We start from the raw sequence: 18,222 nt of genomic DNA, 5'->3' as shown, positions 1-18,222 counted from the left end.
CGCGCCCACAGTGTGCACCTGGCAAAAAAAAAAAAAAAAAAAAAAAAAAAAGCCAAAATTTAGCATTTCAGTTCAACCCTGACTTCAAGTTGACTCAGTGGGCACTCACAACTGGAAATGGGTTTAAGTGTTAGTAGAAAAACAGTACCCCATGTATGTCTTTCTGGCAATAGTTCTGTTGTAAAGGGGATAGGGTGGGAGGGTTATTATTTGCATAATTACAAAGTCACTCATGCAGTCTGTATATGAAAAGCACTTTCTCAGTTTTGGTACAAACAGGTATAAAAATTTAAAAGTGACCTCAAGGGTCAGGGATTTAGCTTAGTGGTTCTGCCACCTGTCTCGCAAGTGCAAGATCCCAAGTTCGGTACCCGGTACCAAAAAAAAAAAAAGTGCCTCAAAATGTGATTCCTATACAAATCTAGTTCCTAGGAATTCATGTTCCTAAGTTCTAGATGAAGCCCAACTCAATAATAAAAAAGAAACTGATGGCTGGGGATTTAGCTCAGTGGCATCATGCAAGGTCCTAAATTCAATCCCTGGTACAAAAAAAAAAAAAAAAGTGGGGGAAGCTGAGGCAGGAAGATTATGAGTCTGAGGTGATACAATAAGACCCTGTCTCAAAAACCTCAAGAAAATAAAACCAGCCAACAAAAAAGTTAGAGAACACTGCTATCAATAAAGAGTGTTTTGGGGCTGGGGATTTAGCTCAGTGGCACAAGTGCGGGGTCCTGAGTTCAATCTCCAGTACTAAAAAAATAAAGAGGACCAGAGATTTAGCTCAGTGGTTCCACCACCTGCCTCGCAAGCACAATGTCCCAAGTTCAATCCCTGGTACAAAAAAAAGGAGTGTTTCTCTTGGACTTTTCTTTCTTTTTCATCACTTCTTTTTTTGAGGGGTACTGGGGATAGAACTCTGGGTCCACTGAGCTAAATCCCCGGCCCTTTTTCATCACATTTTTTTGGGGGGGCAGTGCTAGAGATTGAACCTAGGACCTTTGCGTTGAGTTACATTCCAGTCCTTATCTTTCATTTTGAACAGGGACTCAAACTGGTGATCCTCCTGCCTCAGCCACCCAAAGTGCAGGATTTACAAGCGTGTGTCCCCATGCCAGCTTTCTTCACTACTTCCAATGGAGCTGTCATACTCCAACCAAAGGGATTAGCTGAATACAATATAGTGTTTTAACCTCTAAAATGTACGCCAACTACCAAATACAAAAGCAGAGAACAGAGAAAATCAGCATAAATCATTGACTAAAAACTACTTATCTTGGAATTTTATTTTAGAAAGTTCTGTATTAATTCCACATTTGAAAAATCTACTGGTAATTGTGGGTGTAAAAGTTCTCATAAAAACAGCCCCTATACATTCTTTTCTTCTAATAGAAATGTGAATTTTATTTATCTATCTATTTATTTATTTATTTGTACTGAGGATCAAACTCAGGACCTTCCGCTTGTGAAGCAGGCGGTGGAACCACTGAGCCAAATCCCTGGGCCCAGAAATGTGAATTTATTCTTGCTGTTATATGTAAGAGTAATGTTTAGTGAAAGAACAGAAATTCTAATAATTGACTGACAAGGGAAAATCATCTGTTTTTAAGGCACTGCTCTTTATCTCCCCGAAATACGGCAAAAAACAGCAAAGCAAAGTCAATTATGATTTTTTGAAATTGGACATGGGAGCAAACAAATTCTCCTCCCCCTCACCTTGATTCTCTCTGCCAAGTTGCTGAAAGCCACTATCATATTCCCAGGCTTATTTATTTTTTTCAGGACTCGTACTGTCTGTGCAAAGAGAGTTGGGGAATAGGAACGTCCATCCTTGGGCACAGTGGCACAGAAATTCTCCTCATCCCTGGAAGGACAGCAGGAGAAACTGTGTATCAGAGAGTAGGTCAAGAGAGTTAAGAGATGGGTCTGAATCATTCTCATCATTTATAAGCCATGAATGTTCTTTTTATCTACAAAGACTTCTGATTTTCTAGGAAGAACTCTATCAAGTATCCCATGACTGTAAAAGAATACTACTTTCCCAAACAATAGGATAACCAGTAAAGTTTATCTTTGCATAGGTCAAGGAGAATGTTGGAAATCCTCAACAATGTCCCACAGATTATACAATATCTCCCCATTCAAAACCACAGAAGATTCCTTCATCAATCAACTGGAAATGACCATTTCTTTTCTGCTTCCACACAATAGCCAACCAGTCACTCTACTATCAAAACATTAGCATCCCCTCTTATTTGGCCAATTCCAATCTCATTTACCCAAGATTTAGGTAGATAGTGCAGATATCTGATACAAGCTGCTGGGGTTTAAAGTCAAATTCACTGAAGTCCTTCACTTTTAAGGCACCCATCTTGGGGCCAACCAGGTGCTGCAGGAAGTAGTTCAGCATGGAGATGATGCGCTCAGCCAAGAATGGATGCACGAAGAGGGATTTGATCTCTGGAAAAAAATAAAGTCTCTGAAAACTCAATGCATTATAATCCTTTATTTATGTCTAGTTTACTTGGAGATCTCAGGACTATTTTTTTTCAGTTACATAAGTAATATATTTTTCACTGCAGAAAGTATAGATGAAAAAAGAAGCAAAAAGAAAACAATAACTGGGCATGGTGATTTCATGCTCTAATCCCAGCCATCTGGGAGGCTGAGGCAGGAGGATTACAAATTTGAGTCCAGCCTGAGCAACTTAATGAGACCCTGCCTCAAAGTTTCAAAAAAAAAGGGGGCAGGGGAATGGATATGTACCTCAGCATGAAGGCCCTGGGTTTAATTCCCCATACTGAAAGAAAAAAATAAACAAAAACTCTTGCCTAGAGATAAACAGTATTAATATTTTCCTATACATTCGTCTACTTTTTCTGGCTATATTTATATAACATATCTTAAAAGCAAAAATATTATATTGTACATATTCTATAACTTTTTCCAGTAACTATATTATAAATATCTTACCATTTTAGTAAGTATATATTCCTGTGCTGTCCAATGTAGTAGCCACGTGTGCTGTAAAATTTTCTTTTTTTTTTTTTGAGACAGAGTCTCATTCTGTTTTTTGTACTGGGGAATGAACTCGGGCTCTTGTGATTGTGAGGCAGGCAGCAGAACCACTGAGCCAAATCCCTGGACCCAGAGTCTCATTTTGCACTTCAGGTTGCCCTTGAACTTGCTATTTAGTGCAGGCTGGCCTGAACTTGTGGTGCTCCTCCTGCCTCAGCTTTCTGAGTGTTGAGATTACAGGAGTGTGCCATTATGCCTGAATTTAATTAATTAATTAAAAAAATAATTTAATTCTTTAGTTGCATGGCTCTGTGGCAGTGAACCTATGGCACATATGTTGCAGTGGCCTATTTGTTATCACTGAAGGCTCTAAAAGATTGCGATCATTGCCCTAGCCATATGTAAAGTGTTCATCAATGAGGTTTGAAGGGTGTGTATAGTATTGGAGAATCCAGACTTATAGAACATTCTCACCATCACAGAAAATTCTATAGAGTAACAAGGATGTTGTTTACTATGGCCACTGAACGTTCCAGTTGGTAACTGCACTATGAGTTATTTAATCTGTCTTGTGTACATTTTGAAAATTTTCAATTTTTTACTATTATAAAAGTCTTACTTATTGATGAGCTTTATGTGCACAGCAGTCCCCCCTTATCCACTGCTTCTCTTTCCACATTTTCAGTTAGCCATGGCTAATCACGGTCATAGAATACTGAACAGAAAATTCTACCCTTCTGAGTAGCTAGGACTACAGGCATATCACTGTACCTGGATGAAAGGAAAACTCTAAATAAACAATTTCTAAGTTTTAAATTGCATCATCCTCTGAATGGTGTGATGAAATCTTGAGCGGTCCAGCTCCATCTCACTTTGCATGTAAATCATCCCTTTGTCCAGCATGTGCAGGCTGTACACATTACCTGCACATTAGTAGGGTTCCCAGTCATTAGATGGACTGTTGTGAATATCACAGTGACCTGTATTGTACTTAGTACTGGCTCCACACTGCAAAAGTATTGATACTGTCAATTTTTTTTGTTTATTTGTTTTGTTTTGTTTTGTTTTTTTGAGACAGGGTCTCACTATGTAGTTGCTACTGACCTGGAACTCACTATGTAGTCCAGGCTGGTCTCGAACTCACAGCGATCCTCCTGTCTCAGCCTCCCGAGTGCTGGGATTAAAGGGGTGCAGTACCACGCCCAGCTTCATACTGTCAATTTGTATGTGACAAAAAGAAGCCAGAAAGTGCTTCAAGTGAAAAAAGTGAAAGTTCTTAATAAGAAAAAAAAAATCACACGCTGCTAAAATCTATGTAAGTTACTACTCTGTAAGTTAATCTCTGTGCATAATTCATAACTTAAATTTTATCATAGGTATGTACGTAAGGGAGAAAACAATATATACAGGTTTGGTACTCTCAGTAGTTTCAGACATTTGTAGGGGTTCTCGGAACATATCTCCTGAAGATAAGCAGATGTTTATATCCTATAGACTCATTACTCCATAACAAATTTATAAGGAACTGCTCGGTCACAGGGCATGAAATCCAAAAAAAAAAAAAAAAAAAAAAAAAAAAAAAAAAAAATTACATGCTAAGTTTAGTAAGACAGATAGATAGCATGATTACACTTGTAGTATACTGTTCTTGATTTTGATTTTGATTTTTTGGTATCAGGGATCTAACTCGGGTCCTTGTGCTTGCGAGGCAGGCAGCAGTACCACTGAGCTAAATTCCCAGCCCCTTGATTTTTAAATTTTATCCATTATCTATTCTTTTTCTTTCGTTTTTTGGGTACTGGGGATCAAACTCAGGACCTTGTGCTTGCAAGGCAGGTGGCAGAACCACTGAGCTAAATCCCAGGCCCTAGTTATAACCTATTGATTCTACTATAGATGAAGATTTAGCTCTCATTTCTTGCTCCACTTTGCTTCCTCAAATACAAATCCCAGTAAATAACCAAATTTTTGTTTTGTTTTGTTTGAGACATGGTCTCACTATGTAGTTGAGACTGACCTGGAACTCACTACATAGCCCAGGCTGGTCTCGAACTCACAGCGATCCTCCTGCCTCAGCCTCCTGAGTGCTGGGATTACAGGTGTGCACCACCACGCCCGGCTAATAACCAAATTTTTGGCTAAACACTTTAGAGTTTATATCATTAAGATTATGTAAATATCATTCACAGCAAAGCATGTGGTGACCTTTTCATTTTGTTGTTTTGGTACGGGGGTGGTGGTGGTGGTGGGGATTGAACAAGGGACCTTGAGCTTGCGAGGGCAGGTGGAGGAACCATTGAGATAAATTCCTGGCATGTGGTGTCCTACCCTTAAAAAAAAAATTTTTTTTCCAGTACTGGGGATCAAACCCCTGGCCTTTGCACTGAGCTGTATCCCTAATCTTTTTAAATTTTTTTCATTGAGTTTATTGGTACTTTTTAGGCATACAGTACAGTTACATTCATCGTTAGGATCTTGTACCTTTATATGACATTATCTTGGTTCCCATTTTTTCCCATACCCCTGCCCTCCCTTCACCCCCTCCATCCTTCCGTATTTACATCATCATTTACACCATTTTTTCCTTTTCTCATATCTTTTCTTTTCCCACCCTTCCTACTTCCCTTATTCCTTTAGCCCTTTTCTTCCTATTCACATTATCAATGATACAATATGAACCTTATTTATACTTTTACTTTTTCACACCAGAGAAACTGTTCGCTATTTACATGTGTGTGTCCTATTTATTTCACTTGAGAATATGGCCTCAATGTGCATCTATTAAGCTATAAATGAACCTTTTAAATTTTTTGACAGGGTCTCACCAAATCAAATTACCCAGGCTGGAGCTAGGGATTTAGTTTAGTGGTTCTGCTACCTGCCTTGTTGCCTTGTTTTGTTTTGTTTTGTTTTGCTTTTGGTAGTACTGGGGATGGAACTGGGTCCTTGTGCTTGCAAGGTAGGCGGTGGCACTACTGAGCTAAAACCCTGGCCCTGCTGCTTGCCTTATAAGCACAAGGTCCCAAGTTCAATTACCAGTACCAAAAAACAAAACAAAACAAAAAACCAAATTACCCAGGCTGCCCTTGAAGTTGTAATATTTCTGCCTCGCCCTCCCAGAGTGCTGGGATTATAGGAATGTGCTGTAATTCCAGGTTTACATAGTTTCTTTTTACTTTTATTTTTTGGTACTGGGATTGAACTTGGGTCTATGTACTTGTGAGGCAGGAGGTAGAACCACTGAGCTAAATACCAGGCCCATAGTTTCTTTTTAATACAATTTTTTCATTTGCTTATTTTCACAGTACCTAGTACTAAATCCTTTCCAAACTCTCTATAAGAATTATAACTGCAATATGGTCATTCCTGACTATTCTGTAATTTTTTGAAACATTCTTTCTGGAGGTTTCCCTCCTTTCTTCCAACCTGGACTGCTCAATCTATACGTCACTGTATCCTCATTCCGGGAATCTGCTCTGAGCCACTCTTATACTGTATACCCCTTAAAGGGACACAAGAAATAAATTTGCTAAGAAAACTGAACATATTTTACCCTCAAACAGAATTTGTAGTTCACCTGGTTATTAGATTCTTGAACTATGTAAACCAAGCTGCCCTTGAATCCACTGCCTTTTAAGTGCCGGCATGTACTACCATACCTAGCTTGTCATTTTGATTCTTTTTTTTTGTACTGGGGATTGAACTCAGGACCTTGAGCCTGCCAGGCAGGCACTGTGCTGCCGAGCTACATCCCTGGCCAAAGTATTTTTTTTTTGGTACCAGGGATTGAACTCAAGACCTTGCACTTGCCAGGCAGGCAGGAGGCCACTGAGTCACATCCCCAGCCTTGCCATTTTTATTCTTAAATCACAGTATATTTCCTGACTTTCTTTGGGGATTCTTGAAGGTCTTGTCTTTAGCATGATTTTCTAAAATTTCACAATGATGTTCCATAGAGTGGGTTTTAAAACGTATTTTCTGTGCCAGGTCCTTTCAATTTAGAGGCTATTTTAAGTCTTGGGAACTTTTCGGTATGAATTTTTTCTTCTGTGATTTCCTAGGTCCATCATCTATATTCTTATCTACCCTCTCCTCTTTTTTTTTTTCTTTGTTGTTCTTTATGGAAGAATTCCTTGAATTTATTCTTCTAATCCTTCTAGTGAATATTTGAAAATTTTTAAGGTAAATTTTCAATATCCAAAGCTTTTTCTTGTTCTTTAATTTTTTCCCCATTTTTGTTTTGTTTTGTGGCTGCTGTATATTCTTTTGTCCCCATGAGATCAAAACATTTTAAAAGAAATTTTAAAAGTTTTTATCTATTATGTGTTTCACAGTAGAGGATTTCCTCTAGTATATGTGCTATATACCATGTATATTTCTATGGTTAACATCCTCATGAAAGTTTTTGTTGTTGTTAGTACTGGGGATTGAACTTACGGATTTCTGCATGCTAAGCATGTGGTCTATCAGTAAGGTAAACTCCCAGCTCCCTTCAAGAAACCAACTGTGTTACCAACTTACACTTTCTGGCATATTAACAATGGGCACCATCATTCTCTGTGAGGCTTCTCTCCTGATTTATTTCCCTCTTTGATGTGGAGGATATTATTACCAGAGAATTCTTAGTTTCAGTGGGGTTGATCCCCCAAGAATAGCAGATCTTGTCTACTACATTTCTTTTTGGATAGTAGCGGTCTTTCTTTTCTTACCTGATGTTAAGAAGGCAAGGGTACCAATTGTTTCATTGGACATGATGTTATGGAAACGTGCCAGTTGCCCAAACATCTGTAGGCCAGCCTCTTTCTCTCGGCGAGCTTCTGGAGTCAGACTATCCCATTCACCTCGGTCCTTCTCAATTTGCTGAATTTTTATCTTGCTCAAATACTACAGAAACCATAGGTGCGATAGATCAGAAAAGTATAATTAAAGGAACACGACATTTAAGAGGTCTTAAAATCCAGTTAACTAAGTTGGGAAAACTAGGGACAATAAAAGAGACATGATCTTTTATCTGTCAGTACAGGACTGAAGCTTAAAAAGAACTTTTGGAAAGAAAGAATTATATCCTCATATTTAGTTTAACCTGGATAGATTAACAAGTAATTCCCCTAGAAACAGTATACTATTAGGAAATAGAATAATGGTATAATATATGAAACCCAGGCCAAAAAAGCAGGCTACAGTGAAAAAAGAGTAAACACTTCCTAAAAGATGAAAAAACCCTGCCTACTAAAATGAAAGCTCTATCAAATATATAAGACATCTGGAAAGTGAATTGTAATTATTTAAAACTCTCTACCTTTCATCATCCTTACTGTTATAGCAAACAATAAGTTAAATAGCCTCATAAAAATGCCACCTGCTTCATTCTTATGCACACCACTCTTGCTTAAAACATTCTGTTTATATATAACAAGACCTAGTCTCATTTTGTTTAGCATGTAGGATTATAAAAAAGGCAGGAGAGCAAATCTTTCTCACAAGTCAAGCACAAGTTACTTGGGCATTATCAGTAAAATGAACTCCTCACTGTTCATGGCTACTCTCAAGATTTTCCTGCTTCAGCACTGCTGCTCCAGCTTAAACTCATCACAGGAAAGTTCTACAGTATACGATAGGCACTCGTAAGTTTTTAAAGGAATGAGAAAAGCAGCTCAATAAAGAAGTTAAACAAAACAATGTAGGAGCTGAGAGATTCTCAGCTGTATTTTACACTTTGTAAAGTAACATGTTTTACAATACAACTAGGGTTAGGGGCAGTAGACAGATGAAGAACAATGATGATTTAGTCTTTTTTTTTTTTTTTGGTACCAGAGATTGAACTCGGGTCCTTATGCTTGCAAGGCAGGCCACCGAATCGCTGAGCTAAATCCCCGGACCTATGATTTAGTCTTTATATGAAAAATAACCCAGAGGGTTTTTAAGTAGTGATGCAAAAAAATCAGAATCTTTTATAAGAGAGGATTAAAAAATCACTATCTCAGTGAACTACTGTTACTGATGTATAGAAAACAGGTGAAAGACACTGATCAAAAATAAGATCTTTTGATTTCTTTTTCTAATGCTGGCCTGATGACTCCTGCTTCCACCTTAGTTTATCTTCATCACACTATATTTTCAACTCTGTCAAAGTACCCAACCTAGCCTGTGAGGCCTCAATGACCCCTGACCTCTAAAAGGTCATTAATCTAGAAAGCTCTAACTGTAAATTTGTAAATATACTACTACTCAGATAGTTTTGGTTTAGACTGGGAATAAGGGTGTAAGAATTGATCTAAGGTCAAAAGTAAGTATTGATGATGATTTGCTGGTATAGGAGCAGTTAAATTTTTTTTTTCTTAAACCTGTATGGCTTCATCCAAAAGGAAGATGGCATCATTCATTAGCAGGTTAAGAAAGCGGAGGAAAAGTGGGGGATTCATGGCTTCTAAATTCTTAGAGGCATAGTCAGCCAAATCCTGAAAGAAAAGAAAACTGTTTCAATACTGAATCACCACGTGCTGGGCCTTATCTGAAGTAAATGATTTCACCAAAAATCCTCGCACCTTAATGCTTTCCCGATAGGACTCTGTCTCCCACATGTATCTTAGGATGGGATACATGGGACGGCGATAATTAAACTTCTGTTCAAATTGATGGGGATCTCCTGTATGAGAGAGAGAGAGAGAGAGAGAGAGAGAGAGAGAGAGAGAGAGAGAGAGAGAGAGAGCGAGAGACAGGGAGAGATCAGCAAATGTCATCTATTAGAGAGTGAGTAGGAGCTTTTATCTATGTGCAGTCATTTTCTTCTATTCAGAATGTATGAAGTCACTGGCAAAATCTTTCCTAGGAGTTTCTAAAAGCCCACATTAAGAGTTGGGTCAACTAGTTGCTCATCTCCTAACTTGACAGAATGAGAAAAGAGATCTAAAGGATACATTACTCAGCAAGAGATGAGGACAATGATGTCAAATAAAAGTTAAAGGAACTAACGTTTCCACATCCAAATGTGCCCTACATGTATGAAGCCTCTGAGCTGGCATTAGACGGGGATAGTCATGTGCAGAGTGGGACACCAAGTAATTCCCATGTTCTTCAGACTATATCCCAACGATGTAGCAAGTAAGTTCTTTGTATTTTTTTGTTTTTTGTTTTTTGAGACAGGGTCTCACTATGTAGTTGCAACTGACCTGGAACTCACTATGTAGCCCAGGCTGGTGTTGAAATCAGAGATCCTCCTGCCTCAGCCTCCTGAGTGCTGGCATTACAGGTGTGAGCCACTACACCTGGCCGTAGCAAGTTAGTTTATGATTCTTTGAAAAATCATGCCCTATATCTGAGTTATATAATAAAGAAAGAGTGCAGGATTTATAGTCAGAAGACCTAGAATTTCATTCTGCCACCATTTAACACAAATGTCTTAACCTTTATTTCTATAGAAATAAACCAAAATTGTACCATATTACAACTCTTTAGTTACATGGTTATGTGATGATGGAATGACAGTGACATATTGTGCCACTCCTTACGTATGACAAAGATTTATGTGTACTATTTCATTGAAACATTGCTTTGACCCATTTTACCGATGAAGAAATTAAGGCCCAGAGGTAAGCAAGTAACAAAAGCAAAAAGCAATGGAAAGGCAGCCAGTAAAATGTTAAATGTACCTATCACTAGAGGTTGGACATACCTTCTAAAGTGGTCTTATGTAACTCCTTAATATATCTTTCCTGGTAGTTGAGAAGGGATACTGTTTAATCAAACTCAGAAACTCAGGGCTAAAGAGACTCAAGGGAATGCTGCTTGCTGATATGTTAGAAAATCAGTTAGATGGTTAAAATCATTCAATCATCATGCTATCTCATCAACCCCATTCCAACTTTTTTTTGTACTGGGGATTGAACTCTGAACCTTGTGCTTGCAAGGCAGGCATGGTGCCACTGAGCTAAATCCTTGGCCTCCATTCTAACATTTTGAGGCAAAGAAAAATGAAGACAGGTTTTCATTAGCCTAACTTAATTGAGTATTATTCCACCAAACAATATAATGTGGGTAATGAGACTATGTTGGGGTTTTTCTGGTGAAAGGTGAAAAAAAAAGAGCTGGTTCCACCACTTAGTAGGTGTAAGACATGGACAAATAATCTCTTTTTTTGCAGTGCTAGGCACTGAACCTAGGGACCCATGGATGCTAGGCAAGCCCTGTACCACTGAGCTATACCCCCATTCCTAGTTTACTCTTTTGAGCATCTGTCTCTTCATATATAAAATAGGAATAATAAAGTTATACTTTTCAGATGGTAACAAATAATTTTTTTTTGTACCAGCGATCAAACTCAGGACCTTGTACTTGCAAGGTAGGCATGGTGTCACTAAGCTAAATCCCCAGCCCAATGATATAATTAATTTTAAAAAGCAGAAGCTGGGCATGGTGGTGCATGAGTACTGAGGTTGAAGCAGCAGGATTGAAAGTTTGAGCATAACCTCAGCAACTTAATGAGATCTAAAAAAAAAGGGCTAGGGAATGCCCTGGGTTCAGTCTTCAGTATTGGAAAAAATCAAAACAAAACACTCAGCATCAATGTGGCACACAGTAGACATTCCATAAATGATGGCTTTGATAATTCTCTGATGTTCAGAAAGTGATCAAGTGGGCCGGGGATTTAGCTTAGTGACACTGTGCCTGCCTTGCAAGCACAAGATCCTGAGTTTGATCTCCAGTACAAAAAAAAAAGTTGGAATGGGGTTAATGAGATAGCACGATGATTGAGTGATTTTAACCATCTAACTGATTCTCTAACATATCAGCAAGCAGCATTCCCTTGAGTCTCTTTAGCCCTGAGTTTCTAAGTTTGATTAAACAGTATCCCTTCTCAACTACCAGGCAAGATGTGTTAAGGAGTTGCATAAGACCACTTTAAAAGGTATGTCCAACCTCTAGTGATAGGTACATTTAACATTTTATGATCTCCAGTACAAAAAAAAAAAGTGATCAAGCTATGAAACTTCAGGGGTATTAGCTCCTCAGTTCTGAACTTGGCTGCACGACTGCTTTACCTGTAAACTCAATGTCCACAAAAACCTTGATTAGAGCTTCTGCAAGCTGGGGTGCATATTGGAAGTTACAGAACACACGTTTCCGGTGGAACACACTGGACAGCAAGGGATTTGGGGTCTGATCCAGATGAGGCATTACTGCTTCCAATACCTCGGCTAGTTTGGCCCTTAGGTGTGGATTCTTCATTCTGCAAAAAGAGCAGAAAGCAATATGAGCAGGCAAACTTAACTCCTCAAATTATGGTCCTGTTTTCTCTACATAAGGGGTCAGTCCACCTCTGCACTTTTAAATCTTGTCAGTACTGGGGTTATGCCAGGTACATCATTTAACATTTGAGATAACAGCCTACTCAATATGAGGAAGAGCACCTAAGTTTTTATTTAATGCTTAGCCATTCAATTGTCTTCTCTATAATGCATCATTTACTGCATACTATTTTCTCATAATTTCATTTCGGATAAACCTGCCTTCTAAGCTTTCAGGGGATAAGGATTAGGTTATAATTATCTTATTACCCACAAATGCATATTGTGCGTGCCTAATAAATACTATCTGACTTATATTTCTTATTAGGTCTGCTCTGCTCAGTGAAGGGTTGACTTCTACCTACTTTTCATTAATATAGCTCAGGGAATTGTAGGTCATTCTTGTTACCGTGTAGTAAATGTGCACTTTTGTACACAGAATTTTTGTTCTTTGGCCTATGCAACAAAAAAATCAGAGAGGCAAGTCTAAAAGCTATGGTACCTTCCTTTGGGAAAAGGTTAGAAAGACAAGAAATTTGAATCAGTTTACTACTCATCCAACTCATAACAGTACAAGCAAACATTGTTATCACAGAATTAGCAGAAAAGCATTAGTGCCTGGCTGCTTCTGATAAGACTTCTGGCATTATGGGAACTATTTTAACCAGCAACTAGCAGTTGAAATTCCATCTGGTATCTCACACGTAGGTTCAAATGCCTCTCAATAGTGGGATTTTTGGCTAACCATAGGATGGTCAGGTGATTCATTAAAGTTAACAGAACATCTCAACGTAACCCCTTGTAAGTCAGGCATATTTCTTGGGTTAGAAATCTAGAGTTTTTAGCTGAACGTGGCAGTGCACGCCTGTAATCCCAGCACTTGGGAGGCTGAGGCAAGAGGATCGCTGTGAGTTCGAGACCAGCCTGGGGCTACATAGTGAGTTTCAGGTCAGTCTCAACTACATAGCGAGACCCTGTCTCAAAAAACCAAAAAAAAAAAAATAGAAAACTAGAATTTTTGTAGAGCTCTAAATAGTAACAGAGCCCTACTTTCAGCACTTTACCTTTCTATGCTTCCAGTAAAAATGGTGATAAAGTGAAGGACGTGCTCCAGGGAATCTGCCGATGTCTCCAAGATATCATCAGCAAAACGGCGAAGGAAAATGAGAAAATCACCCAGGTTATCTGCAAAAAATTCTGAAAAATAAAACGTTCACTGGAATTAGTCATATTTCTGTCTACTGGTACTAAACATTTAAATAACTCTCTTTATGCTACTTAATGAAGGTAAAAAACCACCAAAGGCCTTATAAGACTAAGGATGATAAGTTAATGAATGTAGGTTCTCCTTTAAATGTAACTCCTTTTAGTTTCATTGATTTTTATTTCTTGCAGATTGAAGTTAAGAGACTTCACCCTGTGTACAGTCCCAGCCCTGTTTTAATTTTTTATTTTGAGGCAGGGTCTCGCTAAGTTGCTAAACTGCCTACACTGGACTCAAAATTGCAACCCTCCTGCCTCAGCCTCCTAGGGTGCTGGCTTGCAGTTTTATACTTATTTTGATTTCTACTCTCAAGGTTAACTACTATTTAAATTTAAATAATCCTTTAGGTGTCAGAAAATTGCTAATCACAATTTTTGTATCTGATGACTACGGTAGCTAGCCTCTGGGATTGTCCCACAATGATTCTCATCTCCTGGTCTTGTCTTTGTGCAGTCCCTTTCTATTCTTCTAGGGTAGAAGATATATCCTGAAGTTCACAGCAGAAAAGACAGTGTGTCATTTCCAAGACTAGGTATAAATGCTTGTAGCTTCTGTTTTGGGTTCTTGCCACTATGAGCAGTATTAAGAAAAGCTGACACATGGGGCTTGGAAAACAGGTTGCTGGCCAAAAGTGAGGCCTGTCAACAACCATATGACTGGCTTGTAAGTGGATCCTTCAGCTCTAATTGAATTCCCAGATCCCCATGCCCCTCATCAGCATGGCTGCAAGCACATGAGGTCCTCCGAGTCAGAATCATGCAGTTGAGTGCACCTGTGTTCCTGACGCAGCTATACTGTGTAAGATTTTTTGGGGAGGGGGTGAGAGGGGAGTACTGAGCTACATTATCAGCCCTTTTTTCATCTTTTTATTCTGAGACAGGGTCTTCTAAGTCATTAAGTTGCCTAGGCTGGGCTTAAACTTCTGATCCTCCTGCCTCAGACTCCCAAAGTGCTGAGATTACTGGTGTGTGTCACCACGCCCAGCCATGTTTGTTGTTTTAACCTGCTATATTTTGGGGTAATTTGTTCAACAGCAATACCTATTTTTTCATTTTATTAGTACATGCATTTTATAATCATCTTGGGGAGTTGGTACATTTATATAATAAACCTTGTTTCTTTTTTAACAGCAATATTTGACCAATAAGTGATCAAGAACATTTAAACTGACTCAAAGGGTAATAATCCACTGACCCCTCCCTGACATACATACACACATTTTCCCTTCTGTGTTACAAGAAGTTAGACAAATTTATAAGTTGAATGACAAACAATGACAGCGACTAATAGCTATGAAAACTCTGTTTGCACTTAAGTTTTTCAAAGACTATTTTCTGATATGCACGGCAACAGGAACACAAGGTTGAGAAACATATTGTTAGTGCCCTCCTTCTGACCAGTAGATACAAGTTGGAACTGTTTCTCTAAAAGCAGCTGAATAACTAAGGAAGAGTATTTTGAAGATTAAACTTCCAAAATGACCCAGTTAAACTTAGGTAGCTATAAATAGGAGGTTCCTGGGGGACAGCCTGCTTACCTGGCACATAAGCCAAAGAGCTGTAGCCATCTGGCAAAGGAAAAGTTAGTTCTACTGGCTGTGAGCCCTCATTGCCTATGGCCAGCTGAACCAGAAGAACAGCCATGGACACCTGCAAATTTAGGCAGTTTTGCAGCATCTGTGGCTCAGTCATGGCAGTCTTGGTAGAAAGATAGATGGTCATCAGTCGTTCAAACTGCTCACGGAGATTGTCAGCAGCAGGACTAGAACTCTGCTGAGCATCCCGCCAGGCAACCTGCAGCCGATGCAGATTTTGGTTGATTTTTACCATCTGATCATGCAACCTGCCCCCAAGAAAGCAGAAGAGACTGGGTCAGGGAGGCTCATATGGGGACAGCCTACTATAGACCATTCTAGCAAAACAAACCCTCATGTGCTTATTCTAGCATTCTCTTTGAGGATATAGAGAACTGCAGTCATAATGACAAAGAAGGCACTCATGAAAGTTACTGACAAGACAGAGGCAAGGTGCGTAGCTCTGGGAAAATGTTACCAAGTGTTCAACAAAACTGAAGCTAATTACAAAGAGTTAACAGCCTTCAGTTGAAATGCATCATAGTTTGGTCGGGCTGTTATTATATAAAATAAATGTAGTAATAAGAAATATAAGAAGCTGAGTGGGACAGTTTTACAAGACACAGGTGTAATGATTATGCTGTGATAGGGTAAATTGGATGGTTGGTCTTTTAGTATAATCCATGTAAAAAAGTTACCAGCTGGGATGCAACTTAAGTGCAGCTCTAGCTCTTCTGGTTAAATGTAAAATTAAGTTAGTCTTCACAAAAGTTTATCCAAACATTTTTCTACTGAAAGGAAGGCCCATATTTTAAAGCTATAATTGATTCTATGTGTACAATACAAAATAATTTCCTCCAGTCCTATGGATAATGTCTAGGGCTAGCTACTGGCAAAGTAATGACATTCATTTTTGTGTTTGATTCTATATCATTAGTCAAGATTAAGCACATGCTGAACTTCTTTTCATTTTTCCAGTAATTTTGAGTTTTGAAAAATCCCATGTTAATTCAAGTATCTTGAGAAAGCTTTAAGAACTGCTAATTCCAAATAACTCCTGCTATAAACTGAAACTATAACTGAGTTGCTATTTATTCCCCCTTATTTATAGTCTATTCAGCTAAGAGAAAAAAAACTGTAGAATGATGTATGGCTAGTCAGAACTAAATTCCTTTTTGGAAATTATACAATTTAGTATTCAAACCTTCGCATTCTAGAATCATCTTTATCTTAGATACACAGAACTTTTGTAGCTGTATTGGTCTCATTGTATATTTTCTTAATTTTTGCCAGTTTTGTCCCTACACTACAGAGCAGAGCATGGTCTTTTTTCATCAGGAGAAGCAACGAAAATTCAAGATTAGAAAATGAAATATATAATAAAAATAATTACACTTTCCCAGATGACAAAACGAAAGTAGTGACTTAAAAAAATGTAGAGAAAATAAACAATAAAAAAAATTTTGTGTGTGTGTGTGTGTGTGTGTGTGTTTTGAAACAGGGTCTTGCTGTGTAGTTTCGGCTAGCCTTGAACTATGTAGCTAGGTTGGCCTTGAACTCACAACTATCCTCCTGTTTCAGACTTTTTTTTTTTCGTACCAGGGATCGAACTCTGGACCTTGTGCTTGAGAGGCAGGCGGCAGAACCAATGAGCCAAATCCCTGGCCCCATTTCAGCCTTCTGAGTGCTGGGATTACAGATGTGTACTGACATACCCAGCAGAAAAATATTATTTTAATTTAAAAAGTATTTAATTTAAAAATAGGTGAAAAATCAAAAAGAAGTTTAAGTAATGTGGACAAAGCTGACACATATAAACACATATACATACTATGCCCTTTTCCCACTAGATTCTTTTTTTTTTTGGTACCGGGAATCGAACTCAGGTCCTTGTGCTTGCAAGGCAGGCGGCAGAACTGCTGAACTAAATCCCCGGCCCTACCACTAGATTCTAACGTGAGCCCTTAGAATAAATCTCTAAGGCTCACTTTTAAACTGGTTGTCAACACAACTAAATAGTTATTTGCTAATGATATCAAAGGAGTTACCTGTGAAATCCTAAGTACAAGGTGTACTCTGTCAAGGCAAGGTTCTCTGTTACAAGGTTGTAGCTCTGGGGAAACTTCGGCTCCTGCATGGCTGGGATCAAACAGGTTTCTTTGTCCAAACCTCAAATAAGTACAAATGAACAGTAAATGGATTGTCACATACATCTATCTTGGTCTTCTGTCCCTCTTATACTTGCTCAGCTTCCACATTGCTAGCAGTAGTATCTTCTTCAAAATAAACCTCACTACATCATTTCCTTGCCTAAAAGCATTCTTTGGCTTCTTGCTATCCACAGAAAGTTTAATGCTTTGACTTGACCAATGAAATTACAAAGAATTAAAAACAATGATAATACTGTAGATTTTCCCAAGAGAGAGGCAATGGACTGTTTCTACTCTGTGGTTTTCTGTATTTAAGACTTGCTTTTAAAACTGGGCACGGCCCCCTTCTGTCTCTCTCTTAGAAGCTATCTTTCTCTCAATAAAACTTTTCTATTCTTTAAAAAAAAAATGCTGGGCTGGGGATTTAGCTCAGTGGTTCCACCACCTGCCTCAAGAGCACAATGTCCCGAGTTCGATCCCGGTACAAAAAAAAAAAGCTGGGCATGGTAGTGTGTACCTATAATCCTTAAAACTCAGATATTTAAGACCAACTGAGCAAGGTTTCAATATAAAATTAAAATAAAAAAAGGGCAAAGGATGTTGCTCAGTGGTAGAGGGCTTGCCTAGCATGTATGAAGCTCTTAAGTTTAATCCCAGGTACTGTGGGAAAAAAAAATTATTTGCTTTTGAATAGGTATCACTTGCTTTTCCTCCCAGTACAGGGGATTGAATGTATGACCTTGTGCTTATGAGGCAGGTGTGGCACCACTGAGCTAAATTCCAGGCCCTACTTTTTTTTTTTTTAAAGACAGGCTCTTGCTACGTAGTTCAGTCTGGTCTTAAACTCACTATGTATCCTAGACTGGGCTCCAACTTGTGATCCTCCTGCCTAAGCCTCCCAAATGCTGGGACCACAGGCATGCGCCAACACACCCT

At 38.6% G+C, this 18,222-nt stretch overlaps 1 protein-coding gene across 1 annotated transcript in view; it reads right to left on the bottom strand.

Moving 5' to 3' along the window:
• The window catches only part of Ube4a (ubiquitination factor E4A), a 38,604-nt gene that overhangs the window by 3,601 nt on the left and 16,781 nt on the right, over positions 1-18,222 (bottom strand). Inside the window, exons 10-18 of the mRNA XM_010629348.2 lie at positions 17,185-17,305; positions 15,101-15,405; positions 13,364-13,496; positions 12,054-12,241; positions 9,561-9,661; positions 9,360-9,473; positions 7,725-7,899; positions 2,277-2,457; positions 1,714-1,861 (exon numbers count right to left, since the gene is read on the bottom strand). Of these exons, the coding sequence (XP_010627650.1) occupies positions 1,714-1,861; positions 2,277-2,457; positions 7,725-7,899; positions 9,360-9,473; positions 9,561-9,661; positions 12,054-12,241; positions 13,364-13,496; positions 15,101-15,405; positions 17,185-17,305 (1,466 nt within the window). The remainder of the gene's footprint in view (positions 1-1,713; positions 1,862-2,276; positions 2,458-7,724; positions 7,900-9,359; positions 9,474-9,560; positions 9,662-12,053; positions 12,242-13,363; positions 13,497-15,100; positions 15,406-17,184; positions 17,306-18,222) is intronic.

Source organism: Fukomys damarensis, unplaced genomic scaffold (assembly GCF_012274545.1).
Source record: "Fukomys damarensis isolate Sample0158 unplaced genomic scaffold, DMR_v1.0_HiC HiC_scaffold_16, whole genome shotgun sequence".
Classification (NCBI taxonomy): domain Eukaryota; kingdom Metazoa; phylum Chordata; class Mammalia; order Rodentia; family Bathyergidae; genus Fukomys; species Fukomys damarensis.
This window is presented reverse-complemented; position numbering and strand designations above follow the sequence as displayed.